Source organism: Pocillopora verrucosa, chromosome 12, assembly GCF_036669915.1.
Source record: "Pocillopora verrucosa isolate sample1 chromosome 12, ASM3666991v2, whole genome shotgun sequence".
Classification (NCBI taxonomy): Eukaryota; Metazoa; Cnidaria; class Anthozoa; order Scleractinia; family Pocilloporidae; genus Pocillopora; species Pocillopora verrucosa.
Window position 1 is genome coordinate 20,673,716 of NC_089323.1, and position 27,861 is coordinate 20,701,576.

The following is a 27,861-nucleotide window of genomic DNA, read 5'->3' on the forward strand; positions in this document are numbered from 1 at the left end:
TTAAATCCGCATATAAGCGGTTAATTACGAGCGAATCGGATGCATAAAGGCATAACCCCGAGAATGATTCTGACGTGACACATTATTGTAAGCCTTTCACAAAAAAATCGACTATTTGCATATTGAAAAAAACGATTTCGACTCCAATATACTTGCCTTCTGCTGAGTTTCTTACAGCCGTATAGTTATAGGGCGGTAAGGTCAAGCGGTAGGTAACACAAAATGAAATTCGTTGCAATGATAATTCTGAGAAACTGAAAGACGATGACGTCAGAAATACGCTGTTCTTCAGTCTCTTCATCCATTTCGCCGGGAAAAGCCGTTAATCAGTTAACCGTGCAGTAACCTCAGTCTGGATATAATGTTGTGGCGGTCGTTATGTTTAATAACAACTCTTTACAGCCTAGAATCATCAGGTATGCTAGCTGCATGATCGCTCTTAGAGGACCACACTGTTGTGAAGTGATATTCGCGAAGATCGTTCGAAGTATTGAAAGCAAACATTGAGCGTGACTTGCTGTTTCTAGATCCTTTAAGAATCCTCCCCGGACTTAAAGACAAGTACTTACTTCGAAATTAGGTAACTCAAGGTAACCAAAACACTGTGGCAAACTGGATCTAAGTGAAGTAGGTTGTTTACCTTTCATAGGTGTCCTGTTGGATCATGTTGTGTCTTGGTATAAGGGGCTGGAGGGTTGTTTTTAAGTACAATGCTAAATTCGCATTTAGTGCTTTTCATTGACTCATTAGCGTTTTGTCAAAACTTCCTGCTTTTCCTGCCTGAAATAATGGTAAATTTTGGATAAATGAGTACTAGTTTAGAATTCAATTGCAGTGATCTATTTACGGTCGCATTCTCGGAAAACTGTGCGACATGATAAGAATTTCTTTCACTGTAAGGAGAAATCGAACTTAATTCTTCTTCGTTCGTATCCGAAAGTTGAACTTATCTCTAATGCTTTTATTCTGCAAACGAAAATTAGTTGTATGCTGTAGACACTGTTCTACATTCATCGATTCATCCTGATGGGCTTATTCAGGCGTGGCGTAGCGTTACAATATAATCTAGATGGCGTGTTATAAATTCCACCTCATTTTTGGGTTATTCAAGATATATCAGTGCGATGTGACTTCTACCGAGTGTTAGTGGTGATATCTCCTGTGTAAAATACTTCCAATGAAAAAATGAAACATCATCCAAATGCCTGATAGATCAGCCACAACGAGTATGTTCAATCAACATTCATTCGAGGCATGAGTATCATCTGACTTTCCTGTTTCTTTAATGAAAAGCATAGACTAATTGGTAGTTCCTAGAAATCCTAAAAGAGCTTTCATTGCATGTCCCGTCTAATTCACAGCCATTCATTGGCCAGCTGGAAAATATGGAATACCAAAACCTGTCTCCGGGTGTCCTTCAGCCGAAGGGTTTCAGTGGAATGAAGGATGGATTCTTCAGGACACCAGTCATTATAGAGATCATAAAAAATCAAATAATTCAAGGTCGACGTCATTCCATATTGACGGATTTGTAAATAAGATGTTAGTGAACAGGTCATTTTGTATCAAAGATACAACCACTGACGACGAATATAGACCAGCTTGGCCAGCAGGTTAGTTTCTCTTGATACTCGAGGTCAGAAAACAAATGAGTTACCCTAAATCTCATCACAATTCACATTAATACCAAATAGCCATAGATAAAGCTGTTTATTGAACACACCAACTAACGTTATGTTCTCATAATTTCAACGAATGTGTATCACTTATCACAGATGGTCTAAGTTACACTAAGTCTCATCACTATTCACAATGACATCATATAGTCATACACATAACTGTTTGTTTAACACACCAATAAACTTAAAAAAATATGCATCATCATTCTTTTATGTCCTCATAATCTCAACGAATGTGTATCACTTATCATCTTATACTTTTCTTTTAGGAAAATATTGTATCTATCGAAAAGATAAACGCTGCCCGGAAGGATTAACACCAGGAAATGTCTTCTGGAATGATGACGATGATTCCTTACATAACGGAGACGAACAATCTGGGGCACTTCCTGATTTTGAGTTTTTTCATCATCTGTACACGCAGATCTATTTTTGTTGCAAAACGGACGGAGACAAGAATAACTCTGTTCTCCTGCCCTCTAAGTCTCCATTCTTCCTGCTTGCCTACAATTCGTCGACATGCCAGATGGTCAAGTGGACAGTAGTGAGTCTAGAGTGGATATATTTTTCTACATATAGTTCCGATAACCAAGACAGCGCTGATGGGGCGTTCCCATACGATGCAGGAATTAAACACCCAACTATGTATTACTGTTACTATCAGGGTAAGAAAAACAGCATAATTGTGTGGAAATGTCAAGTAACTTAAATTTTCAACATGGCATAAGATACTGAAACGATACGACAGGTTTTTGCTATCCTAATTATCACTGGAGTTGTTAATTTAAGTTAGATAGTACATGAAAATGGATACATTACTGTGCATAAAGGTGTTGTATTGTGTCATAAAACGAGCTAGTCCATATCGTGAGTCACACTGTGTGCGTGCGTGCTTTCCACTCATGTAATTAATACGGTGCAAGACTTCTATCATTTCTCGTGCAGGCCTCTTGTCATGACAGTAACTCAATTATAAGTGCGTAATTTTTGCTTGTAGGCTGCAACAAAACTTTTAACTCCAACAATGGCACTCTTCAATCGCCTTTTCATCCGGAAAAGTATCCAAGTGGACAGTACTGCTCTTGGAGAATAACTGTTCATTACTCACAACGAGTTCATCTTAAGTTCACAACCTTCCAATTACAAAACGAGGAAGACACAGACGAGCTATATGTGTACGATGGAGAAAATGAGAGAGATTTCTTGTTGGGTGTGTTTTATGGAGATCATCATCCACCAGAGGAAGGAATCTTCTCTACATGGAACAGTCTGTTTTTAATATTCAAATCCGACGATAAAGACTCCTACACTGGCTTCAGTGCTTTCTACCGTGTGGTCAATAAAAAATGTAAGTGTTTGAGTATTTGTACTGTTACAAAAGTTCTTGAAGTGCCAATTTTTGTTCATTAGTTTGATTAAAACTTAATTTTCTTTGAAAGTTTTATTTCATACTAAAGCCCTCTTGCATGAGTGGAACATAATTATAATAATAACAATGATGATAAAGTCACCATTAATTACGGTTTCTTGAGTTGTTGTGCTATTTTCATATCTCTTTTGCACTTTATGACTATATTATCCGATCCCTCCCCAGCTCCATACACATGTGATCAGGAGGTGACGCCATCATCTAACGATGTGACTCCTTTTAGAGGTAAGTTTTCAGTTGCTGCAGTAAAATGATATAATACTTATAACTTATAAGAAATAATAACGATTCAGTATCTTTTTCCAAGCTTCTAATGCAAAAGCTATCTTACGCACATGAAGGGAAACTGTTGTTTGATTTTTCCCCCAAATCGACAAAAGTTTCGAAGTGTGGTCATCCTGTGTTATATGAACTATTTTTAAGAGCTAGTCCTTACGAAACCAGATAGAATAATATGTGTAGCATACTTTGATGGCAATGATAAAATCAATTTTAGAGTTGACTCAAATATTTTCACTAAATCATAGACAATTATAGTCGTCTTCATCCAGTGAACTGAGTTCCCTACAGCCTTTTATTACAAAGGCAATAGGGTTTTCATTTCGTTTGTAACACACATGTCAACTTGTCTTGTTTAAAACTCTAAGGAAGCGTAAGATGATTTCAGCATTATTATGCATTTGTTGAAGCCAGACATTATCTAATGCGCTACTTGTGTTATCGCTTTAAGAGTTTAGAATTTAATCAGGTTATTAGCGGCGGACACATTCTTGAAAAACCGAGAAACAGTATTTCTTTCAATAGAAAAAGAAATCGAATCCTGAATACGTCTTCGGTCAAATGGTTCCACAAGTTGAATTCATGGCAGATCTATTCATTCTATAGACAAGAAATTAACTGTATGTTCTAAAAAATGTTTGAATCATTGAATCACAACTGGATTGGCCTATTCAGTGCCGTAACAATATAATCTAGACATGTTTTGGAAAACCGCGAGATATAAGAGGTAACACGTCCAAATGGCTTGGTTTATCCAAGTTGGCAGTGCGATGTAAGTTCCGCAAAGTGTCGATGTTATATGTTAAGTGTAAGATGCCATCAAGGTTTTAACAACGACCAAATGCCTGATCAACAAGCATGCTCGGTCGCCTTTTATTCGAGGCAAGAGCATTCTTTAACTTTTCTTTTCCTTTAGCGACAGTATAAGCCTTTGGGTGCTTCTTGCAAATGTCATAACAGCTTTTCATGCCTGTCTTATTTTATTTAAGCCACTGATTGGCCAGCTGGAAAATATGGAATACCAAAACCTGTCTCCGGGTGTCCTTCAGCCGAAGGATTTCGGTGGAAAGAAGGATGGATTCTTCAAGACACCACTGATTACAGAGATCATGACAAATCAAACAATTCAAGGTCGACGCCATTCCATATTGACGGATTTGTAAATAAGATCTTCGTGAACAGGTCATTTTGTATCAAAGATACAACCGCTGACGACAAACATAGATCAGCTTGGCCAGCAGGTTCGTGTTTATGATTATTTGGCCTCATTTGATTTTCAAGCTCAGAACGCGATTAAGTTACCCTTAGTCTCATCACAATTCGCATTGACACCATATAGTCATAGACATGGCTGTTTGTTTAACTCACCAATAAATTTTAAAAATATGTATATGCATCATCTTTCTTCTATGTCCTCATAATCTCAACGAATGTGTATCACTTATCATCTTATACTTTTCTTTTAGGAAAATACTGTATTTATCGAAAAGATAAACACTGCCCGAAAGGATTGATGCCAGGAAATGTTTTCTGGAATGATGACGATAATTCCTTTCATAACAAAGACAGACAATCTGGGGCACTTCCTGATTTTGAGTTTTTTCATGATCGGTACACGCAGATCTATTTTTGTTGCAAAACGGACAGAGACAAGAATAACTCTGTTCTCCTGCCCTCTAAGTCTCCATTCTTCCTGCTTGCCTACAATTCGTCGACATGCCAGATGGTCAATTGGGCAGTTGTGAGTCTAGAGTGGATATATTTTTCTACATCTAGTTCCGATAACCAAGACAGCGCTGATGGGGCGTTCCCATACGATGCAGGAAACAAGCAACTAACCATTTATTATTGTTACTATCGGGGTAAGAAAATCAGATTCATTCAACAATAATAAATGGGTAGGTTAAACAGTAAATTAAATTTGATGTAGAATAAGTGGTTAATGCCACATGACTTAAAATGTACTCTAGGATACCCAAAAACATAACTTATTCAGTTCTTAATTTCTGCATATGGGATCTCAGTTTAAGTTGTTTCACTTTGGTTAGGTTGCAACGAAACTCTAATGTCAAACAATGGCACAATAAAATCGCCAGGTTATCCGAAGAAATATGCAAATGAACAGCACTGCTCCTGGAGGATAATTACACACTACCCACTTCAAGTTCATCTAAAGTTTGCGACCTTCGAATTACAAAAGGAGAAAAACACAGACGAGCTATATGTGTACGATGGAAAAAATGAGAGGGGGCACTTGTTGGGTGTATTTTATGGAAATCATCCTCCACCAGAGGAAGGAATCTATTCTTCGTGCAACAGTTTATTTTTAATATTCAAATCAGACGATACAGATTCCTACACCGGTTTCAGTGCTCACTATCGTGCTGTCCCTGATATACGTAAGTGTTTGAAGTTTATCAGGGTATTCTAACCGATGTATGATAGTTTGAAAGTATACCAATCAATCTAAATCGCCATCACATCTTCCGTTTAAAAACTTTTATTTGATATTTTACATACTTGAGCTTAATAATTTGACTTGTTCTCTCGTAGAGGTTGAACATCATCTAAAAAACACGTCCGCTGTGTCTAAGTGTCTTGGATTGTTGCAATATTTTTATATAATTTTAGCAGCTTTTGACCACATTATCCGACCGTTCTTTAGCTTCCGGTACTACAACCGCCATCCCATCTCATCATGAAGTAATGTCGTCACCCAAAGCGTCTTCAACCAATTTAAAAACCCTGGAAATGATGTCATCTAGCGTTGTGGCTACTTCCTTTGGAGGTAAGACCTCAAGAATCGTGTTAACATTGTAATAATGATGATCATACATAAATAACAACAACGATACTGATATTTGCTTTCCTAGCTTCTGATGTTATAACAATCAATCCACGCATATCTGATCATGAAGTGACTCCATCACCTAAAGTGTTCTCTACCAGTTTAAAAACCCTGGAAGTGACGTCATCTAACGTTGTGGCCACTTCCTTTGGAGGTAAGACCTCGATCAAGAATCGCGTTAGCATTGTAATAATGATGATCATACGTAAATAATAGAAACGATACTGGTATTTTCCTTCCTAGCTTCTGATTTTGTAACAATCTATTCAAGCGTATTTGATCATGAAGTGACTCCATCACCTGAAGTGTCCTCTACCAGTTTAAAAACCCTGGAAGTGACGTCATCTAGCATTGTGGCTACTTTCATTAGAGGTAAGACCTCAAGAACCGCGTAAGTGTGGTGATAATGAGGAACATATATAAATGATGACAACGATACTGATATTTCCTTTTCTAGCCGTTGATGTTAAAACCACCAATTCATGCACATCTGATTATGAGGTGACGCTACTGCCTGGTGTAACGGCGACCTCTCCAGACGCTCAGGAATTGACGTCATCCAAAGTTGAATTAACTACCCTCAAAAGTAAGTCCTCACGAAACGAGATCGATTAATAATGGTAGTAATATGCCACACGCTGAAATAAGAGTGATGTTAGAGTGATACTCAGTGTTTGCCTTTGTGGCACCATGCGCCAAATATAAGTCAATTTTAATTTCTCTGGACTTTCAAGTCATTGATAAGTGCACATGTTGCATAAATTACCTGCCATACTCTCCCACCGACGCAGCACCACAGTTTCTCTAGAAACTTACCCCTTTATTCATGTTGCATACTGTGTCTGGTCGAATGTCATAAATAGAGTACTATCGAAGAAGAATTCGCGTAATTAAATTTTTCAGTAGTCTCTGAGGCATTTACCCAGTGTGAGGAAAAGAATCTGACTCGTTATCACCATTTTCTGTCCTTTGCTCTGAAACCTAGCTTCCAGTGTAACAACTACTATGTTACATGCACCCAAAGTGATGCCTTCGCCTACTTTGTCCTACTTTGGTTTTACTACAACTGCGCATTCTCTTAAGATTGCGTTTTCATCTGCTGTTTGCTGTAAGACCTCACGAACGCCAGAAGCGACGGATCAACCAATCCCAGCTATTTCTAAAGTGTTTCACTCACTGGCAAACACAACTGTAAAGACGCCCTTTAGAGAACCACAGACAGCGAAAGCCACAGAGCAGAAAAATGAAGGTTGGATTTTTTTAAACATTCAGCCCGAATCAAATGGAGAGTTTTCACGAAACGGAGACCTAATACTAAAACGTCAGCAAAACACACTTTGCTACGGCGGCTAATCGACTTTCACAACTGTTTCACTCGCTCGTCGATGCAGCACACGTTCATTAATTTTTTGAACCTCTGACATCTCTGTTTTCTCTTGATTACTTCCCTAGATGGACATGCACATACAAACGCAATAACTGGTCGTTTTCCATTATATCATCTGCTGTGATTTAAGTCAGCATTATCAGTAATAATCCTTTTTTAACTCGTGAATTGCGCGCATGCGCAAGAGTGAGTTATAGATACGATGTGGGGAATGGCATTCGCTCGCTCGATTGGTCGATTCCTGTAAACTTTTTTTAGATTTTAGGCTTTTGAGTGCATTTGATAGTTTTTGGCGAGCAATAAACAGACGAAATGGCGACCTTTGTTGCTAAGAATAGTGGTGGGGTGAAAAAGAAGCCAATGATAATCTTAAAAGAGTTTTTTTTTCGTTTTAGTTTCAACAAGCGGCGCCAGCGACTGGCAGGCATGCAAAGATTCACACTGAAATAACAGAACAACCTTCGTTTTTCATAAAATTGTAATTTTTACAATCCTTGAACTTGAAAAAAATCCGAAGATTCATTGAAAATATCACTTACTGCGAAGCGCACGGAGTTTACAGATGTTCAAAAGCTTTTTCTGTTATAGCGTGAGATTGAGGACAAAATTGATCATTACGTTTCGTCGCGTGTGTTTTTCCTGTGTGAAGTAACAGAAGATGCAGGCGACTGACGAAATAACAAGTTAACACGAAAATCAAATAACACCTAAACAAACAATTTTAGCTACCGATATTCAGTGAATTTTTAAAGAACAATTTTCTTTTAAGTTTCAAGACAATTTGAAGATTCAACATACATACAACGTACTAAAATGCGAAAGTTACACACCACAAAATTGATAAATAGGCCTGAAAGGAATTCTATCTTGTTATTGATTATACGTTGCCTAGCACGTGACTTAAATCTACCCAGGCGGAGATCCAAAATGACGGTGGCAGTCTTGGCTTAGTTATATCACTCAAAACTCGTTCCCGTTTGTCTCATTTGATAAAGAGGGAATCGTTAATGTTTTCATTAAGACAGTATTGCCTTGATTTTCTAATATTTACAACGAAAGAAAGTAAATTTCACTTTTCACCCACATTTACTTCCAACCTTTTCTTTTGAAACAGAAACAAAAATGATAGACGTTTAAAACACATGACATCATCCACCTTGTCAAATGTAATAGCATGATCATTTCAATTGTAATGCCTTCTTATCCCAACGTTACTTTGTTTCTTTGCTACATTAGCGAACACTGAACTACTGCTCGTACTCTAGATATGACAATCAACCACAAAATTCCCTAAACCAGACAACATTAAACATAGTCTAAAAAGTCATGTGTCAATTCACGAGTTTGCTCACAGAGCGCTTTGATCTATTTTGCCCACAGATGTTAACGTGGTGGCAGTGGTCGTTCCCATAGTATCCACTATTGGTTTAGCAAGCCTGCTGATAGGAGCATTTTTTTGCTGGAAGAGGTAAGAGCTATGATAGTGCAGTTATCATTCGTTCTTGCTTTGTCTGAATTGAGAACCAATTTTTTTGGTGCACAAATAATAAATAAGCCCATAGATGCAGACATAACAATAACTGGAGACAAGAAAGAAGAATTTATCATAACGAAAAAAAACTTATCGTGAAAAAAATAGTAATGTAAAACTTTTTTTCATTTTCTTGATTTGTTTAATGTTTTGATTTCTTTTTTGCGAAGGAAGAGAAGGAGAGATAATGGAGTATTAGACGATTCGGTTTATTTGAGGTACGGATATGAAAATTATATTATTGATTAGCGACAAATTCAACACGGTTTTTTTCGTGAGTTTTTTGGGTAAATTTCAACTTAGCTAGATTGCAACTTGGGTTGAAAGCGTAGTGAACATGGCCTAGTCTTGTTTCCGTGAAGGATTGGATTAGTGGCGATGGAGTGAAATCTAAGAATTCTTTGGCCGGGAAATCTAGATCAAGCAGTCAAGGCTTGATCAAGCCCTGGATGACAAAAGTCACAACAGTTTTGTTCTTGAGCGGAGACACCTAGTTTTCACAGTATTCCTTTTCAGAACAAGGTAACAAAATAATGAGTGGTATCAAGGATCGAGAAGAACCATGCTGATAGAAACACTCCTATATACAGTTTTGTGCTGGGGAATACTTGAAAGAGCTCAAGGCTTCCAGGCAGCCATGGCAACACAAAGAGAAGCACACCTTTCTATTTTTCAAGACCTGGGAGACCAATTTTTCCATTGTTCCCTTTTTTTCAGAATGGAAAGCGAATCAGTGCCATTTGTTCAAATTACGGAGTTATGATAGTTGGTGAGACTTACGAAACCTTAGAATACTTATTAACATCTTTAAATACACACATTAGAATCACCATGTCAATAGCTAACTGTAATTTCCACCTAAGAGTTCCTTGAGGTGATGTGTAATACTTAACAAGCGCATTCGGTGATAGAGTCCGGATTGAACAGCTGTATTTAATGTGCTTGTCGTTTCATTTAATCATCCGACTGTTTTTCCAGCCTGAAAACAAAGCTGTTGCAACCAATTACAAAAATCAGTGAATTGGCATGTCGTTTATCATATCTTATACCCAGATCCTACTGTATTACTGAAATGTAGGGACCTTACAACTGCTTTGCCGTGGAAAGTCTGGGTACAAGACTACTCCTTTAGTGCACTGCAGTTTAAGAGCGACAGGTAATAATCTAGCTGTTACTCCATAATTTCATAAGATTTAGGGGAAATCAAATCATATTGATTGATAATCATTTTTTATCCTATTTTCAGACCCCTTAAAAGGGAAAACACGAAAGAGTGACAACTGAGTCATTTAAAACATTTACCACATTCATGATTCAGAGGAACGGAGGCAGAGATTAATAAGGGGCATCATCTACAGAAGAAAATTGATTTCAGGATCAATTTACATACTTAGCAATTTCGTACCACTCTTACCTCATGAAAACCGAAAGTTGGGTAAAAACCTGCCATACTGGCAGTTTTCTGATCCATTGATAGAAATATTAAAGGTGACTGCACCACTCAAAACTCCAACAAAGTAGCCAGCTAAGAATGCTTACTTGGGGGTGCTATAATGAAAATTGAAATAACAAACATGAAATGATTTTTACGTGTATCCACGACGATTAATGTAATAATAAACCATCGCCGATAGAGTATAAAGGGGGCACTGTGAAAAGTTATCTCCAAATTAACTGCCATTAAGAGGGGGGGGGGAGTCATAAGAATTTTACAGAGCTTTTAGGGTGGAATAGGTGAATTTTATCGTGACACAACTAAAATTCTCCCACCCCACCCCTCAGGCTATAAATCATCAGCGGTCCTTAAGTTGTTATAGTTTGTTCTACTGTTTGGAATAACTACTGTACAACGTGATAAAGTTTGATGAAAATAGCTCAACCTTTAGCGTTCGAAATACTCACTTTGGACAGAACATACATATTATTGGTTTTTATTGCTTTGTGCTTTATTTAACTCCAAACAATAATTTTGTAATGGTGGCCTTTATTCTGCTAATTAAGTTGTATTAACTCAGTACCTGTTTTGTCAAACAGGCAATAAATTGACAATGACTCAGACTGCACATGATACCTTCCTGTATCACATTAAAGGGAATTGAGTAAAATAAATTAATTACCAGGGTGGTGTCATGGAGTGTACAAAACCACGTGACGTATGATGAGTTTGCATTTTGCAGGCTGCTTCAAAACTTGAGTTTGCATAATGAATCGCTGTTGTTGTTTCTTGTCAGTGGCGCTCCTCTTGCTTTGCAGTAACACAGTTCAGGTAGTTTAAGTCACCTCATTGTGGTAAAATTTTATTCTAAACCTAGAATTCCCATCCACACAGACCTGGTAAATTATTGTAGTCAAATCCAATTCCGCGAATGTGCTCCATATTTTCACTCTGAAAACTGATTTCGTATTTGAAAGCTTTGAAGCATGGCAGGAGGAATTTCTCTTTGAGAGACTTGTACCATGTTGTGTTAACAATTTTACAAAACGATCTGTATATGTTACAGACTATTGAATAGAGCCTTGGCCATTCATGGACTTTTATTGCCTCTAGAGGTGTAAGTGTACTCGGCCAGCTATTACGTTACATTCTATCGCGTCCAAAGAATTTCCTAAGATTCAATCAACATCAAACTGTACCTCACCCCTTTCGCTTATTGGTAGTTTCACCGGCTATAAGCTCTTATCGCGAAGTTCATCTTGCGAGCGTGCAAGCTCACAAGATCCACATATGTTTAGGACATAAGACAAATTCGTCCAAATTGTACTGAATAAATAAAACGGTTTCTCAGAAATCAAGAAATTTCTGAAAGTAAACAAAAAGTTTGCATTTGTTTTCACTTCATCGGAAAACTTTAGGTATTGTAATTGAACTTTCGTAGTTGAAGAGATGTCAGAGATGTTCCTTTGGCGAACGATCAATGATCGTTTTGCTCATTTTCCTTAGACAAGTATCAGGTAAGGAATGAAGAGAATCTACGTTTAATTTATGAAAATACCCTTTTAATGAGTGATTTTGGAATCAGGACACAGGTGAAGGCGGTTATTCCTTCACCTTTCCTCGACGGGAATGCCGTGACAACTCAGACAAGGTCCGTTTGAATGGCAACCATTCTATCCTTTCTATCCTAAAGTTGGGAAGGAAAGATCTCTTCTTCAGCAATATTCTAGGCTAGTAAGCTAGAGTTAGTGAACTGCATCACTTATCTGGTAACGTCTTTCGAGGAAGCTCAGCTTCAGTCTTAAGGAAAGTGATCAATACTTTTCTTCCTCGGCTGATCGATAGAAGCCAAAAGATTTTTAAATCGTGTAATTTCCTTGGTATACCAGTAGCAAGATGTAAATCTTCCTCCCTCATCCTGTCTGTTTACATCGGTTATTATTTTTTTTCAATGACTTAAATTCCTTTGATGTTAGGCATGGAAAGATGACTTTACTTGTTCAGTGCTGATAAGAACGACTGCAATGATATGACGCTTAGATTTTTTAACAGAAATCCTCGCTGATCAATATACTTAAACTTTATCTATTACCTTTCTCAGTGACACTGCAAACCTTAGTGTTTCTTTGCAGGTGTTGAGGAAAAACTCATGAATACTCCAATGATATCAGTAGTCCCTTCGGATAGAAGCTTACTGAAGATTATTTAAATAATGTTATTCTTTACATCTCAATATTTTGAGGTCCATGCAAATCAATGGTTGAAAAATTCGCGAATTACATAAAGGTACAATTCAAAGCTTTAATGGAGGAATGTCGTGACTGTGGTGTAACTTTTTTCATCTTACTGATGCTGTCTGCTTTGTGGCCATGTACCATTTGATCATTTCTGAATTTCTCCAGAATGCACTCGTTGGCCCGGATAGAAGCTTACTGAAGATTATTTAAATAATGTTATTCTTTACATCTCAATATTTTGAGGTCCATGCAAATCAATGGTTGAAAAATTCGCGAATTACATAAAGGTACACTTCAAAGCTTTAAAGGCGGAAGTCGTGACTGTGATGTAACTTTTTTCATCTTACTGATGCTGTCTGCTTTGTGGCCATGTACCATTTGATCATTTCTGAATTTCTCCAGAATGCACTCGTTGGCCAGCTGGAACATACGGTCTACCCAAACCAATATCCGGGTGTCCCTGGTCAGAAGGCTTTTCCTGGAGAGAAGGATGGAGGTCTCAAGATACCAACGGAAAACAATCGAACAACTCAAGGTCACCAAAATTTCACCTTGATGGAAAAGTGGATAACGATGAGATTAAAAGATCCTTTTGCATTAAAGATGATATAACAACCGATAGGAACAGGCCTCTATGGCCAAAAGGTTGGTTGCAATTATTTCCTGATGAAAATGTTGGTCGCGCGACATGCGCTCACTAGCTATTCTCATTGCTAACCTAATTCAAAGCAAGGATAACACAACCTTTAAACTTCTTGCTTGGCATCATCCTTTGTAATGGATAAATAAGTGGTGTAACCCTTTCCGGTCATTTTAGTTTAAGAATTGAATAGTTCTCTTAGACCGAACATTTTAAAAGTGTTATCATCTGCATTCCATGTAATTCGTCGTCAATAATATTCAATACCCTTTCATCATTCTCTGATCTGTTACAGGGAAGTACTGCATCTATAAGAGAAGACGGCAATGCCCTGCAGGTTTAAAATCAGGTGAACTCTTCTGGGATGACGAGGAGAACGCAAACCGTAATGATGATGGAGGAACACTTCCTGAGGGTAAATATGACCACGACACAGTTATCTACTTTTGCTGCAAAACAAACGGTTCCAAAGACGACCCAATTGCTCTTCCGGTGAAATCTCCATTTTTTCTTCTGGCGCCGCCAGTTTTCCTCGATGTCCCCCTATACATTCTGTACGATTTCAGCTCCGAGAATTTGGTGTTAGTGAAAATTATACTATATTTCATGTTTTTATGTCTTCTTATTACCAAGATGCTTGAAAGAGAAATTATATCTCAAGGAGAGTCTCCTATTTGGTCACTACAATATCTGAGTTACTTTTGTTACCTACTGCGGGAAAGTAATCTTTTTACGGTTAAAAAAGAGATACGAATAACGAAAAAGAAACTAGGATTGCAGATGAAAAACTTGAAATGTAAAACTGAGGTTTGAAGCCAAAGAGAGTGACGCAGTCACAGGAGTGGATTCAACGTCTTGTTAAGTTTGTGTGACAACCATCGAAAAACATGTTAATCCGTACCACGTAACACTTTAAAGCGAGGCAGTCATTGTATGGCTTTGTCGCTGAGGTATTTAAAGGTTTTAGAGACATTAAAATGCTGCTGTGGACAATTTTAGGACTCATGTTCTTCACCTGTTCCTTAAGTGTTTCAAGTAAGTGTGCTATTTATTGCATATGCATGAAATGATGTAATGAAGTGTGCCATGAATATGTCAGAAAGTGTCGTTAAAACGGTGCGCAGATAAACGTGGTCAACGAGTAACAGTTTATGCTTTAGAACTTTGTCTTCTTTCTTTGTCCGACGGATTTAGCAGATTTAAGTCAAAGGAACAGCCCTAGATCTCATTTTTTATCCACTACAGATAGGGAAATTCTGCCGAAATCAGCACAGACATCGCAAAGTAGCTGTAGACAATTGTAATTGTCAAGGTTAAGTTTACGACCAAGCTTCTTTGGTATTACAGTATTATAGAACAGGCTCGCTCACAGACCATGAATTATTTAACTCCACCGTTCAATAGTGTAAGTAAAGTTATCATGCCTACTGTGTTTTGAGTTTCCCAAATATAAACCCGATCTCTTGAAGATTGTTTTCAAATGTGCCTAAAAACGTGATAGTTGATGCCGCCATTTTGAATATTCCTTAACTCGCCGGCTGATTACCTGTGCGGAAACTAAGTCCGCTCGTTTCGTCTCTCGGAGATCGTTTTGAATAATCAGGATCAATAGTAAATGGTAGTTTTGCCCATTCTTCAGTTTCTAGGAAAGAAACTGTTTGTTCAGCGATTGACGTGCGATGTGCTTTCGCGTATGCGTTTGTTTATTGAGTTGTTATCAAATTGACAGCGACCGAATTCGAATTTGAAGGACATTTGGATAAAACTTTAAGTAGCTAATTCATTCTCTCTTTAGACTCTCAAACCACGTCAGGGGCTGGGGCTTTCTTCTCCTTTTATCGTAACGGAACTATAATTCACATTCTCACCGACAAGGCTAAAACGAAATACTGGGACAGGTAAAACGTTCAAGCATACGATTTATAGTCCAGCCTGTATTAAGCGGCACTGTATTTAAGCAGTCACCTGTAATAAGCGGTCAGTTGTCGAAGTCCTGAATTTGATTTCTGCAAATCACTGTAATCTTCACCACTATTAAGCGGTTACCTCTATTTAGCGGTCGCGGTCTCCCTTTTCTAAGTCCCAACAGTTTACATTGAACAGCCACTGAAAGCGGAACCAGTCAAATAAAACTAATAATAATCTTTCAAGAAATTTTAATCCATGTTTCTCACTCAAAATCATAGTAATATTATCGAGCGAGATTCTGTACACAACGTGGTCAATTCTAGCATAAATGGCGTTGTTTATCGGTTTTTAACCTCTAGTGCAAAGCACAGACACATTGCTTTGACGCTAAAAAATATGAGTAAGTGCTTCATTTATGACAAACTATGAAGTTCCTTTGAGGTTTCTCATATAACGGCGTACATGATGTATTTGGTAAGTATTCTTTTCTGGGTAAGATCATCGATAATCACTTGGTATTCCCTCTTAACCCGAAATAAACAACCGATGAAAACGTATGGCAATCTGAACCAGACGAATTAGTGATGAGGACAAACTCATGAATACTGATAAGGCTGATGAGGGTCCAATGACACACAATTTCCATCCAGAAATCCCAGAGACGTTCGCAACAATTTGTAAGGCTTAACATTCTTAAGACCATGCGAATCACCAGTAGAAAAATTCACATAAAATACAGAGGTAAACTTTCAGAGCTTTGATTAAAGAGAGTTGTCATACAGGCATTCAGTTAAAAAAAAAACCTTTCACTTATTCATTTCAATGCAGTCTGCTTTGTGACCATGCACCATTTGATTATTTTTTACTTTCTCCAGAATGCACTCGTTGGCCAGCTGGAACATATGGTCTACCCAAACCAGTATCCGGGTGTCCCTGGTCAGAAGGTATTTTGTGGAGAGAAGGATGGAGGTCCCAAGCCACCTTCATAATACAAACGAACAACTCAAGGTCACCCGAATTTCACCTTGATGGAAAGGTGGATAGCAATGAGGTCAAAAGATCCTTCTGTATTAAATACCGTATGACAAGTGATAGGAACAGACCTCCATGGCCGAAAGGTGGGTTGCAATTTGTTCTCATGAAAATTTTTGCCGCACAACATGTGTCCTCCATTTATGCTCATTGCTAACCTAACTCGAAACAAGGCCTATAAACTATCAACTTCTTGCTTTGCACCATTCTTTTTGAACAGTAAGGCCGTTATCCGTTGATCTCTCGTCGTCAGTGGTATTCAATACCCTCTCGTCATTTTCTGATCTCTTACAGGGAAGTACTGCATCTACAAAAAATATCCGAGATGCCCTGAAGGTTTAACATCAGGTGAACTCTTCTGGGATGATCAAGACGGCTATCAGATTAACGATGATGGCGGAGTACTTCCCAAGGGCAGATATAACCACGACACAACTATCAACTTTTGCTGCAGAACAGACGGTGATAGAGATGACCCAGTTCTTCTTCCGGTGAAATCTCCATTTTTTCTTCTGGCGTATGAGTCGGCAAAGTGCCAGATGGTCAAATGGGCTGTTTCTACTGTGGAGTGGATACATTATGATACAGAAGATTGGGACAACCAAGACGAAGCACTTGGTGCGTACCCTTACAACGCTGGAAAAATTCATCCCACCATTTTTTATTGTTACTACCGAGGTGAGGGTCAATCGCCTCGCAGTTGAAAAATGATCAGCAAGTATTGAAATAATCAATGGACTCGTTTAAAGGTGTCCAGTTGTGTTATAGACTTACATACTTTTGATTGTACTGGAAACTGTCGGATACCATATTCGAGTTTAACGAACATTAGGCGATCTTCCCTCAGAAGTGGTATGTTTAGATAAATCAAACGAACGACCAAGACAAAGCACCATGCTGGAAAAAGTCACCCCGCTATTTGTTATTTTTACTATGGATCCGGAAGTGAGGCTCAATTGCCTTTGGCGGCCATAGCCTTTGCCTTTGGCAACAGTTTTGGCGGCGTCCAGTTGTGTTATACCTGTAATCCATACAGCCTTTTCTTTACATTGGCAATGTCAATAGCACACTGATAATTACCGGAGTCTTGAGAAACCATCTTAGAGATTGACGAACTTTTGAGTGAACATTCCACCAGAGGATCACTGGTTCTGTATTGAAAGTTATTCATGTATATTTGTTATTTCCTAGGGTGCAACGAAACTCTCACCTCAGTCAGCGGTACCTTCCATTCACCAAATTATCCAAGAAATTACCCCCATGGCCAATATTGCTCTTGGAAAATAAAGGTTAATACAACCCTACGTATTCGATTGACGTTTAAAAACTTTAGTCTTCAGATCGAGAAAAACACGGACCAGTTATACGTTTATGATGGGGAGAATGAAACAGGGAAGATACTGGATGTGTTTTATGGGGATCATCCTCCCCCAAAGGAAGGAATTTACTCTTCTTCCAACAGCTTATTCGTGATCTTCAAGTCAAACAAGAATGATTCTTTTGCCGGCTTCAGTGCTTACTATGACACTATTTATGATCCGGGTAAGTAATTTTCACCCTTAAGTTTAATACCCATGCCTTGCAATAATAGGCATTTCTCCTTTTTTCCGGAGTTTATAAGGAGCCATGTTAGAAATTAACGAACATTTAGGCGAAAATTCTACCAGTGGATCACTGATTCTACATGGAAAGTTATTCATGTATATGTGCATTTTTTATTTCCTAGGGTGCAACGAAACTCTCACCTCAGTCAACGGTATCTTCCGTTCACCAAATTATCCAAGAAATTACCCCCATGGCCAATATTGCTCTTGGAAAATAAAGGTTAATACAACCTTACGTATTCGATTGATGTTCACAGACTTTAGTCTTCAGATCGAGAAAAACACAGACCAGTTATACGTTTATGATGGGGAGAATGCAACAGGGAAGATACTGGACGTATTTTATGGGGATCATCCTCCTCCAAAGGAAGGAATTTATTCTTCTTCCAACAGCTTATTCGTGATCTTCAAGTCGGACAAGAACGACTCTTATGCCGGCTTCAGTGCTTACTATGACACTGTTGATGATCCGGGTGAGTAATTTTCACCCTTAAGTTTAATACTCATGCCTTGCAATTATAAGCATTTCTCCTTTTCTTCATATTTAGAATTTCAACACAAGCTGCCTATCTATTCAAAATCGCTCACATGCTTCAAAACGTACTAAATAATAAAATGTTATGTTTATGTTGATACAAGTGTTATATTTTCCATCATACAGTAAACTTATAAATTGAGAAACCATCTTAGAGATTGACGAACTTTTGAGTGAACATTCCACCAGAGGATCACTGGTTCTGTATTGAAAGTTATTCATGTATATTTGTTATTTCCTAGGGTGCAACGAAACTCTCACCTCAGTCAGCGGTACCTTCCATTCACCAAATTATCCAAGAAATTACCCCCATGGCCAATATTGCTCTTGGAAAATAAAGGTTAATACAACCCTACGTATTCGATTGACGTTTAAAAACTTTAGTCTTCAGATCGAGAAAAACACGGACCAGTTATACGTTTATGATGGGGAGAATGAAACAGGGAAGATACTGGATGTGTTTTATGGGGATCATCCTCCCCCAAAGGAAGGAATTTACTCTTCTTCCAACAGCTTATTCGTGATCTTCAAGTCAAACAAGAATGATTCTTTTGCCGGCTTCAGTGCTTACTATGACACTATTTATGATCCGGGTAAGTAATTTTCACCCTTAAGTTTAATACCCATGCCTTGCAATAATAGGCATTTCTCCTTTTTTCCGGAGTTTATAAGGAGCCATGTTAGAAATTAACGAACATTTAGGCGAAAATTCTACCAGTGGATCACTGATTCTACATGGAAAGTTATTCATGTATATGTGCATTTTTTATTTCCTAGGGTGCAACGAAACTCTCACCTCAGTCAACGGTATCTTCCGTTCACCAAATTATCCAAGAAATTACCCCCATGGCCAATATTGCTCTTGGAAAATAAAGGTTAATACAACCTTACGTATTCGATTGATGTTCACAGACTTTAGTCTTCAGATCGAGAAAAACACAGACCAGTTATACGTTTATGATGGGGAGAATGCAACAGGGAAGATACTGGACGTATTTTATGGGGATCATCCTCCTCCAAAGGAAGGAATTTACTCTTCTTCCAACAGCTTATTCGTGATCTTCAAGTCGGACAAGAACGACTCTTATGCCGGCTTCAGTGCTTACTATGACACTGTTGATGATCCGGGTGAGTAATTTTCACCCTTAAGTTTAATACTCATGCCTTGCAATTATAAGCATTTCTCCTTTTCTTCATATTTAGAATTTCAACACAAGCTGCCTATCTATTCAAAATCGCTCACATGCTTCAAAACGTACTAAATAATAAAATGTTATGTTTATGTTGATACAAGTGTTATATTTTCCATCATACAGTAAACTTATAAATTCATCAATTTTACAATAGATGTGCACCTTTCCACAACACCAGCACCGATGGTCAGCAAAAACCCGAAATTGACACAGAAATCAACATCCATTACCGCTATACCATCCGAGGAAATTGAGCCATGTAATGAAAGAGAACATCTGGGAGTCAAAGGTATCCTGATGCAATAACTTTCTATACGTTAACGATACGAGTTAATTCAGCCCCGCTCAAAGTTATTCTTTCTAAAGGGAATTTTTTATATCCAACGGAAACGTTTCATGTATAAATTGTACTAAATCTGTTAGATTTTTTAATGTACTTTCAGAGTTTGTTTAAGATTACATCTTTGGAATGTTTCTTTGTGTGTTTGATTTTTTTTTCAGGTACGCAAGCTAAACGGGAACAGGCCACGATCAAAAAGACATTGTGTATGGATCTGTGATTGGAATACTTGCCTTACTGCTGGTAGTATCTTTATTTTACCAATGTAGAAAGAAACACAAACGTAAGTGATTGCGTTGGAGTATCATGTCAATCAGAATTTTAGTGTGACCTCAATGAAACTGCGAACATTTACAACGTGAAAACCATTTTCTACCTATCGAGGGCTGAACTGATCGCTTCATTATTCATTCATTGCAATTAAAATTTGGTTTGGAATGAGAAGGAAGAAGTCTGCTGAATTGATGATAATATCAAGACCCTTATGGTGAAAAATACACATTAGAAAATATTGCTAAAGCCACTATACCGCTTAGGTTTACAGTCCTCATTTATACACTTGATATTACCTGTCAGCAACCTAATTCATGTTTTACAGCAGTCATGTAATTAAGTAAGTCGTAACAAAAAATTATTGCTGACGCTTTTGTTCTACAATGCAGAAGAAGCGGCTGAAATTAAAATCAACGATCAGAAGTTCACCAGCCAACAACATGATCCTGAGAATGGCATGGGAGAAGAAACGATACCGTTTCAAAGAAGTTCAGAAGGAAGGACGTCTCTGGACTAGTCAAAAGATTGTACACCACCATCTGCTGGACTACTATCGGTGGCAGTTCCCAAAGACAATGTCGTTATTTTAAAGATAACTTAAAGATAATGTAAAACGAAGAAGCTATAAACAAGAACCAGCTCTCCAAGGAAAGTTTTACTGAACTGCGCTGAACGTGGAAATAAACCTCTATGATGTATAGTGCAAAGGGGCGATTTACAAATCTTTTAAGTTTGCTGTTTTAGAAGGGGTGTATTTCTTTTGATTTTGTCGAAATAAACTGCTTAGGGTCATGGCTACATAGCAGCTTAATAAAAAAGTTACTTCTACTCAGTGATCACCTTTGATCGTCCTAATTACTTCCACGACCTGAGCGATTATCCTTTTCAATTTCGTGGGGAAGGGGGTACTATTTGACATGTTGCTTTTTCTCTGTCGAAGAGGAAAACATTTTAAATTACCCTGCAACTATCAACTCATAAACTAAAGTATATGCCTCTAGTGAAACTCTGATAATTATCTTAATTATAACATGTATAATTCGCCCAATCAGATGATATAAAAGAATACTTCTGGGTCGGTTTGATTAACCCTTTCACTCCCAAGATGTAAATATCAATTCTCTGCAATGTCTACCATACATGTCTTACTTATTCAGGTTTGAAAATTTGATGTTTAAATCAAACAATATCCCCTAGAACATAAATAAAAAACCACACGACTGGGCTTCGAATAGGAAAAAACTAGCAAGGAGGGCTAAGAAGAATAATAGTATGAATCGCAGATGAAGAACTTGAATATAAAGAAACGAGTCAGATCCATTGACCGTTACGCAGTCGTAAGCCGCGAGTTCGACGTGATATAAATATTTGCGTGACAACCATTGAGTGATAAACGTTTGCATACTTATATCTTGACCGGTATTTCCGTATCAAGTCACGCTTTATGAGGATTCGAAATAGAGTAAAGATCATATGCTTCAACACATTGGAGATATTTCAAAGATCTTAGCGACATTAAAATGCTACGGAGGACAATTTTAAGACTGATAGTCTTTGCCAGTACTTTACGTTTGTCAGGTGAGTTATGTGCGAGAGATTCCGCTGAGAGACATAAATATATGAGCATACAATGAAAATGTCGCTTAGAGAGGTGCTTAGACACACTTGTTAAACGATTAACAGTTAATGCTTCAAGAATTTTGTTTTCTCCCTTTACCTGACAGGTTTAATGTAAAGGCGTTAAATGCAAATTCCTTCCTTAGTTATCCACTAGAGAAGGTAACATTCGGCTGACATAGTCACCATTCCGGAATAGATAAATACGACGGTGTAATTTGAGTGTAGGTATTGCATACTTTCATTAGGATTACAGTATCAGCGTGGCCATGAAACTGTATCTTTTTTTTTATCCTGACACAGCCAATACGAAATGCTAAGATAGGTAAAACGTTTAGCATTCGCTGTGCCTCTTTTTATGTTACGTGAAATAATGTTATTCGATGAGTTATGATGTAACGTTATTCATAATACTCCGTTGACCACTCAAGTGATCAAAGGGTCAAAACATTTGAAGAAGCGGAAGAAGCGGACGTCAGATGTTAAAGAATTCGAAAAAAAAATATGGGGTGGAAAATTGGAAAGTCTTAACCTGCATTTCAAGGAGGTATCTAAAATCGATTTATTCAAATTTCTTATTAATAATTGGTTTACCTTCAGAATCTGTTTGGTGGCCTGCTGGATCATATGGAATACCAAACCCGTGTCTGGCTGTCCTAGGACTACTGGCTTTCAGTGGAAGAAAGGATGGAGGTCTCAGGACACAAATGGTGCATCATCAAAAAATGCCAGATCCCTTGACTTCCACCTCGACGCCGAAGTAGATGAGACCAAAGTCCAAAGATCATTCTGTATAAAAACATCCATAATTGACGACCATAACAGACCGAAATGGCCACAAGGTAATAACTAAGAGTCGTGAAGTTTGGGGGGTTAGGGTTAGGGTTAGCCCCAGACAACGAGACCGTTGAAAATATGTTATTTAAGAAGCAGAGGTCTTAATCATGAAATAGTCCCTTTATTTTTGCTAAGTTTTGAATGTGTTGTATATCATACATGGTCAGTCTTCCAGGGAAAATTACCACTATTATTGGATGTTCGCCTACAAAAGAAAGTATTTCCGGAAGGATGATCTAATTTGTTGACGTGTATCGTGTTTGTAGGACCCCAACGAACACTAGAAATTAAAACCTGAAACACAATCAGACGTGCTCGCGACGGCCAGCACTGAATAAGAAAGCTATCAAAAAGGGACACTTGTACATGACTGTTAATGTACGTAGTCTATGACATGACCTTGGTCTACAAACATGAAACCAATATTCAGTTGTCATTCATGCCGATCAATCCCTGCAGGACAATATTGTATCTACAAAAGGGGACCCTGCCCTGCAAACTTTAGAAAAGGCTATGTCTACTGGGATGATGACGACAGTAAACAAAATAAAAATAAACATAATGGAACGCTTCCTGATGGTACGTACAACAAGGACACGAGAATCGAGTTTTGCTGCAAAAGTGACGGGGAAAAAGATACTTCTATTCTCCTTCCCTCCGAATCTCCATTTTTCCTGCTGGCTTACAACTCAGGCAAATGTCAGATGGTCAAATGGGCGATAGCCAGTGTAGAGTGGATTTATTATGATACTCAAAACAAAAACAACCACGATGGAAGAAACGGCGAATTCCCTTATGATGCCGGTAAAAAGCATCCCAAAATGTATTACTGTTACTACACTGGTGAGTAAAAAGTTACCTCTACTTTTATATTTTGAAGAGATCATACACAGATACATGTTGGCTTATGCACGTTCGTAAGCTGACACGATTAAAATTCCATTTGTTGAAGTAGGTAAAAAAAATCCATCTTGGATGTGAAAAAAAGGTCTCAGCAGTTGCTGAAGGCGTCTCTCACCTAACGTCTCAACAACCTGTAGTGGCCTCTTCGGCTTCATTTTTTTACTCTGCCCAGCTATTAAGTGGCAAGAGTGATATTACGATACGTGATACAAAGGGATCTAATAAACTAACGTTCAAATTAACAAATAGATTCCAAGTTGCTGTGTGTCTGTTCAGTAATAGATCACAGATGACGTCAAAATGTGATAAGAAGAAAAAAGTGGCACACGAGGTGCAACCGAGTGTGTCCCTGATATTCTTATCACATTTTGACATCCTCTGTGATCTATTACTGAACAGACGCACGGCAAATTGGAATCTATTTGTTTTATGTCATAAAGACTTAAAAAAGTTTAAAAAAGTCTTTACGGTGTATAAGCTCCCAGCTCCCAGTTGGCTTGATAGCTCAGTTGGTTAGAGCGCTGCACCGGTATCGCAGAGGTCATGGGTTCGATTCCCGTTCAGGCCTGAATTTTTTTCAGGCCTTATTTCTCAACTGCTTAAGTTGAGTATATACTGCGATGATCTTCATTTGCTTAAAATGTATTTTCCGCAGTACAAATATATGACTTTCATGTATTCTTATCACACCTTCTCCATCTACGGGTATATAACGAACTCACAATTGACCAGCTCCCAGTTGGCTTGATAGCTCAGTTGGTTAGAGCGCTGCACCGGTATCGCAGAGGTCATGGGTTCGATTCCCGTTCAGGCCTGAATTTTTTTCAGGCCTTATTTCTCAACTGCTTAAGTTGAGTATATACTGCGATGATCTTCATTTGCTTAAAAATTATCAAGTTAGTTGATGAAACCAAATTATCCCATGAAATTATGTGTATATTAAACCACATATACATGACATATGTGTATATCTGTTCTCAGGTTGTAATAAAACTCTAACTTCAGCCAATGGCACTTTCCATTCACCGAACTATCCAGGAAAGTACCCGAATGGTCAATACTGCTCGTGGACGATCACAGTTAACCAAACACAACAGATCTTATTGATTTTTACTGAATTTAGACTGCAAAACAAGATTAACACAGACGAATTATACGTTTATGATGGAAAAGATTCAAAGGGGGAGGTGCTAGGAGTCTTTTATGGAGGTCACCCTCCCCCAGAAAAAGGAATGTACTCTTCATCTAAGCACATGTTTATAATTTTCAAGTCAGACAAAAATAACTCTTACACCGGCTTTAAAGCGTCTTACTTTGGTGTCAATATTTCAGGTAAGTATTGTTTGATGTCTTTTCATCTTTTCTCCAAAAATTATGTTTAGTTAAGATTTAGTAAAGCAATGAAACAGAGTTCAAGGGTTCAATTCATTTCTGGGGAATGTGCAGATATCATGCAATTAAAAGATATATTTGCCAAAATTATAAGGCGAACGATTAAATTAAATAATGCAAGTCATTTAACGGACTACTAAAACCTTTATTTCCAAAAAGCGTCAACAGGATCACCAGACAGGACGACACTAAGTGAGATTCCTTCATCTCCAGCTGATGACCCGAACAGTAGAGAAAGGGCGAACCTGAAAACAAAGGTAACAAGATGACTGTGGTTCTTCTTCTGTATTACCCGGCACTATATTGAGCGGTCAGTTCCCGGGATATTTACCCCTTAAACACTGTAATTTTCACCTCCATTAAACGGTCACCTCTATTTAGCGGTCGCGCTCACTTTAGAGTGAGTCCCAACGGCCCGTTTCTATTGTCTTCCACCCGTACTGAACGGTCACTTAAAGCGGAACCTATCATATAAAACTAAGAAAAAGCTTTCAAGTGTGTTTAATCCACGTTTATCTCCAGAAATCAACGCTAGTAGCATCTGTGAGCGAGTTTTAATACATTAAGTGGTCACTTATGGCATGAAATGGCTTTTTTACCATACCCCATACCATTCCCCTACTCAGTGCAACCTGACTAAAGCTCTAGGGGTCACCGCTTAATACACTTCGACTGTAATATGCATTCACTGACAAATTAAGACATCCACGATAGCAGTATGGTGATCATAGCATCATCTTTGGACTCAGGATGCATGATTTATACCAATAAAACACTCACATAACCACTTAACATATTTTCGCAATTTCCAATGGATCCTATTACTTTTTTGTCTTTCAATATCCAACATTTGCTCCATATTGGCCCCATACAGAAGGGCATTTTACATGTTTAAGTTTCTTTTACATCATTTCACAATATGATTGGTGAAAAAAAAATTGAAAACCAAGTGTTTGCATTTGATTCACCTGTATATGTGACCAATCAACTTTTGGTAGGTGTGAATGTGTTATTTGTGGTCGTTCCCTTGGTGTTGATCGCCCTTTTAGCGTTCGTGCTTGCAGGAGTGGTGTTTTACCGCAAGAGGTTACAGTATTCTGTTTAACCAACGGATCGATCGCCTGGCTCATAAGGTAAGGCGAAAATGTGATGTAAATGTCATTTTTACTAACAGGTGCCCTTTAGATTGTAGACAACAACCCTCATAATGAGGGTTTGTCATCTTCGATCTTTATCTTCAATTAAGTTTCCCTTTATTAAGCTCTGATACTGAGAGAGATTAGAGTTCTTTCTCTTGATTAATGTACAAACCTTTTCATTCATCGCATCAGATCGACCTCAGGCCATCAGTACTTATTTTCAATGTAAGTTTTCATCGATTTATAAACTTTAAATTTCTGTTTCACTGGATCAAAGGACAACGGAAATACTGTTATTTGAATGGGTAGCAAGTAAAATGTTATGGATTCGTTAAATAGAGGGAGCTTTGTAGATAAACTCTGAAAGTTTTATAAGAATAATTTAAGGTTGTTTCCTGACAAATTCAATCATAGTCTTTTCTTCTGTTCTTTTTCAGCTCAAACCGAAGAAAAATAAGAAATGATGAGAAAGTAGCGAGCAGTTTTGTAGTTGGTACAAACTTGCTTTAAACGAACTCCGGTTGACAACTCCTAAACATAGTGTACGACCTCCAGCATTATTTACAAGAGAGATTTAGTCTGCAATCGATTTAGTCGAAATAGAGCTCGAGATCCTAACATTAGCCCTGACGCTAAGCCGTCATGTTTGATTTTGTATGTTGTACGGAAATTCTTTTCTCTTTCCAACCCTCTCTGATTTAAAAGTTCAAAATGGGAGCTAATAATTTCACGAAAAAAGAAGGAACGAAAAATGTTTTGTGTAATGTAGAGTACAACTAATTACCGAAGTACAACTAATCTGCTTAGGATCAAATCAGCGACGTATTCATGGTACAAACGGACAACGACTACGTAAAGCACACAACACCAGCCAATGGTAGGCTTTCAAAAACGTACACCAGGGGTGGATCAAGGAATTTTGATAGGGGAAGGATGATTCAATCTTTTATTTAGAAAATATAGAAATGTCAATCTGCATTAGCGCCTTAACAAACTTAAATATGTTTCAAGACAAGTGAATACAAACCACTTCATATGGAGTTTTAATGTGCAATCCTGCCGTTGCATGAATTGTACGTCAGATGAATAGTAAATATTAGAAAATTCACCCAGCCCCCACTTCCTTGACCCATTTACCTTGTACATAGGACTCGTTGTGTCACTTAGCTAATATTACAGTAAAACCTCGATTTAACGAACCTCTATATAATGAAGTCCTCGGTATAACGAACACAATCCAGAGGCCCAAACGTATAACATACCCGGATATAACGAACAAATGTCAACACGTGAAAATTTTTCATTTTTTTTTAAAAAAACTAAAGTAGTGAGCAGCACTCTGCGAACAGTAGTTGTAAACCTTCTTTATTCTCCAACGCGTTTTTTTCTAACTGTCGTCGACTTCTTCAAGGAGTTTTACAAGTTAAATCGAGGTTTTCCGTATAACGAACCCTCGATATTACGAACCAATTTCCCCAGTCCCTAGGCACTTGTTAAATCGAGGTTCCACTGTAAAAACTATGTACCATAAATCATTCTAAGTAGTTTAAGTGTTTGTATTGAAAGTGGTTTTGTATTATTAAAGACGAAGTTAGTAAAATATATAGATACGGACAAGTCTGG

The 27,861-nt window shown here is 37.9% G+C and overlaps 2 protein-coding genes and 1 non-coding gene across 5 annotated transcripts; all 3 read left to right on the forward strand.

The window, feature by feature from the left end:
- Positions 1-75: 75 nt before the first annotated feature.
- LOC131779461 (tolloid-like protein 2) lies at positions 76-11,190 on the forward strand. Of its 2 annotated transcripts, XM_059096019.2 has the most exons (17): positions 76-416; positions 1,362-1,613; positions 1,949-2,344; positions 2,677-3,027; positions 3,274-3,333; positions 4,377-4,628; positions 4,854-5,249; positions 5,436-5,786; positions 6,053-6,175; positions 6,261-6,389; positions 6,479-6,607; positions 6,693-6,821; positions 7,221-7,484; positions 9,003-9,090; positions 9,324-9,371; positions 9,871-9,922; positions 10,400-11,190. In XM_059096019.2, the coding sequence occupies exons 1-16, from the start codon at positions 362-364 to the stop codon at positions 9,914-9,916; spliced, it is 3,069 nt and encodes a 1,022-aa protein (XP_058952002.2). In that variant the 5' UTR covers positions 76-361; the 3' UTR covers positions 9,917-9,922; positions 10,400-11,190. The 2 variants fall into 2 exon arrangements, with proteins under 2 accessions (XP_058952002.2, XP_066015969.1); XM_066159872.1 differs by lacking the exons at positions 6,261-6,389; positions 6,479-6,607.
- Positions 11,191-14,395: 3,205 nt separating this feature from the next.
- On the forward strand, positions 14,396-21,178 carry LOC131779462 (deleted in malignant brain tumors 1 protein-like). 2 transcript variants are annotated; one of them, XM_066159674.1, is made up of 10 exons: positions 14,396-14,500; positions 16,249-16,491; positions 16,700-17,083; positions 17,597-17,947; positions 18,132-18,482; positions 18,787-19,137; positions 19,322-19,672; positions 19,892-20,026; positions 20,239-20,360; positions 20,740-21,178. In XM_066159674.1, exons 1-9 carry the CDS (start codon positions 14,443-14,445, stop codon positions 20,295-20,297), a joined length of 2,283 nt encoding a protein of 760 aa, XP_066015771.1. In that variant the 5' UTR covers positions 14,396-14,442; the 3' UTR covers positions 20,298-20,360; positions 20,740-21,178. The 2 variants fall into 2 exon arrangements, with proteins under 2 accessions (XP_066015771.1, XP_066015772.1); XM_066159675.1 differs by having other exon boundaries at positions 16,700-17,023.
- Positions 21,179-21,855: 677 nt separating this feature from the next.
- On the forward strand, positions 21,856-27,861 carry LOC131779470 (uncharacterized). The gene is made up of 7 exons (XR_010715820.1): positions 21,856-21,928; positions 22,568-22,809; positions 23,264-23,647; positions 24,689-25,039; positions 25,259-25,356; positions 26,098-26,232; positions 26,676-27,861. It is a non-coding gene; the product is annotated as an uncharacterized protein (transcript).

Coding starts and splice junctions, on each gene's coding strand:
- LOC131779461 (XM_059096019.2), top strand. CDS start 362: ATGTTGTGGCGGTCGTTATGTTTAATAACAACTCTTTACAGCCTAGAA. Junction 1,614..1,948: donor TAGACCAGCTTGGCCAGCAG/GTTAGTTTCTCT, acceptor CTTTTCTTTTAG/GAAAATATTGTATCTATCGA. Junction 6,608..6,692: donor TGTGGCTACTTTCATTAGAG/GTAAGACCTCAA, acceptor TTCCTTTTCTAG/CCGTTGATGTTAAAACCACC.
- LOC131779462 (XM_066159674.1), top strand. CDS start 14,443: ATGCTGCTGTGGACAATTTTAGGACTCATGTTCTTCACCTGTTCCTTA. Junction 16,492..16,699: donor CAGACCTCCATGGCCGAAAG/GTGGGTTGCAAT, acceptor GATCTCTTACAG/GGAAGTACTGCATCTACAAA. Junction 19,673..19,891: donor TGACACTGTTGATGATCCGG/GTGAGTAATTTT, acceptor ATTTTACAATAG/ATGTGCACCTTTCCACAACA.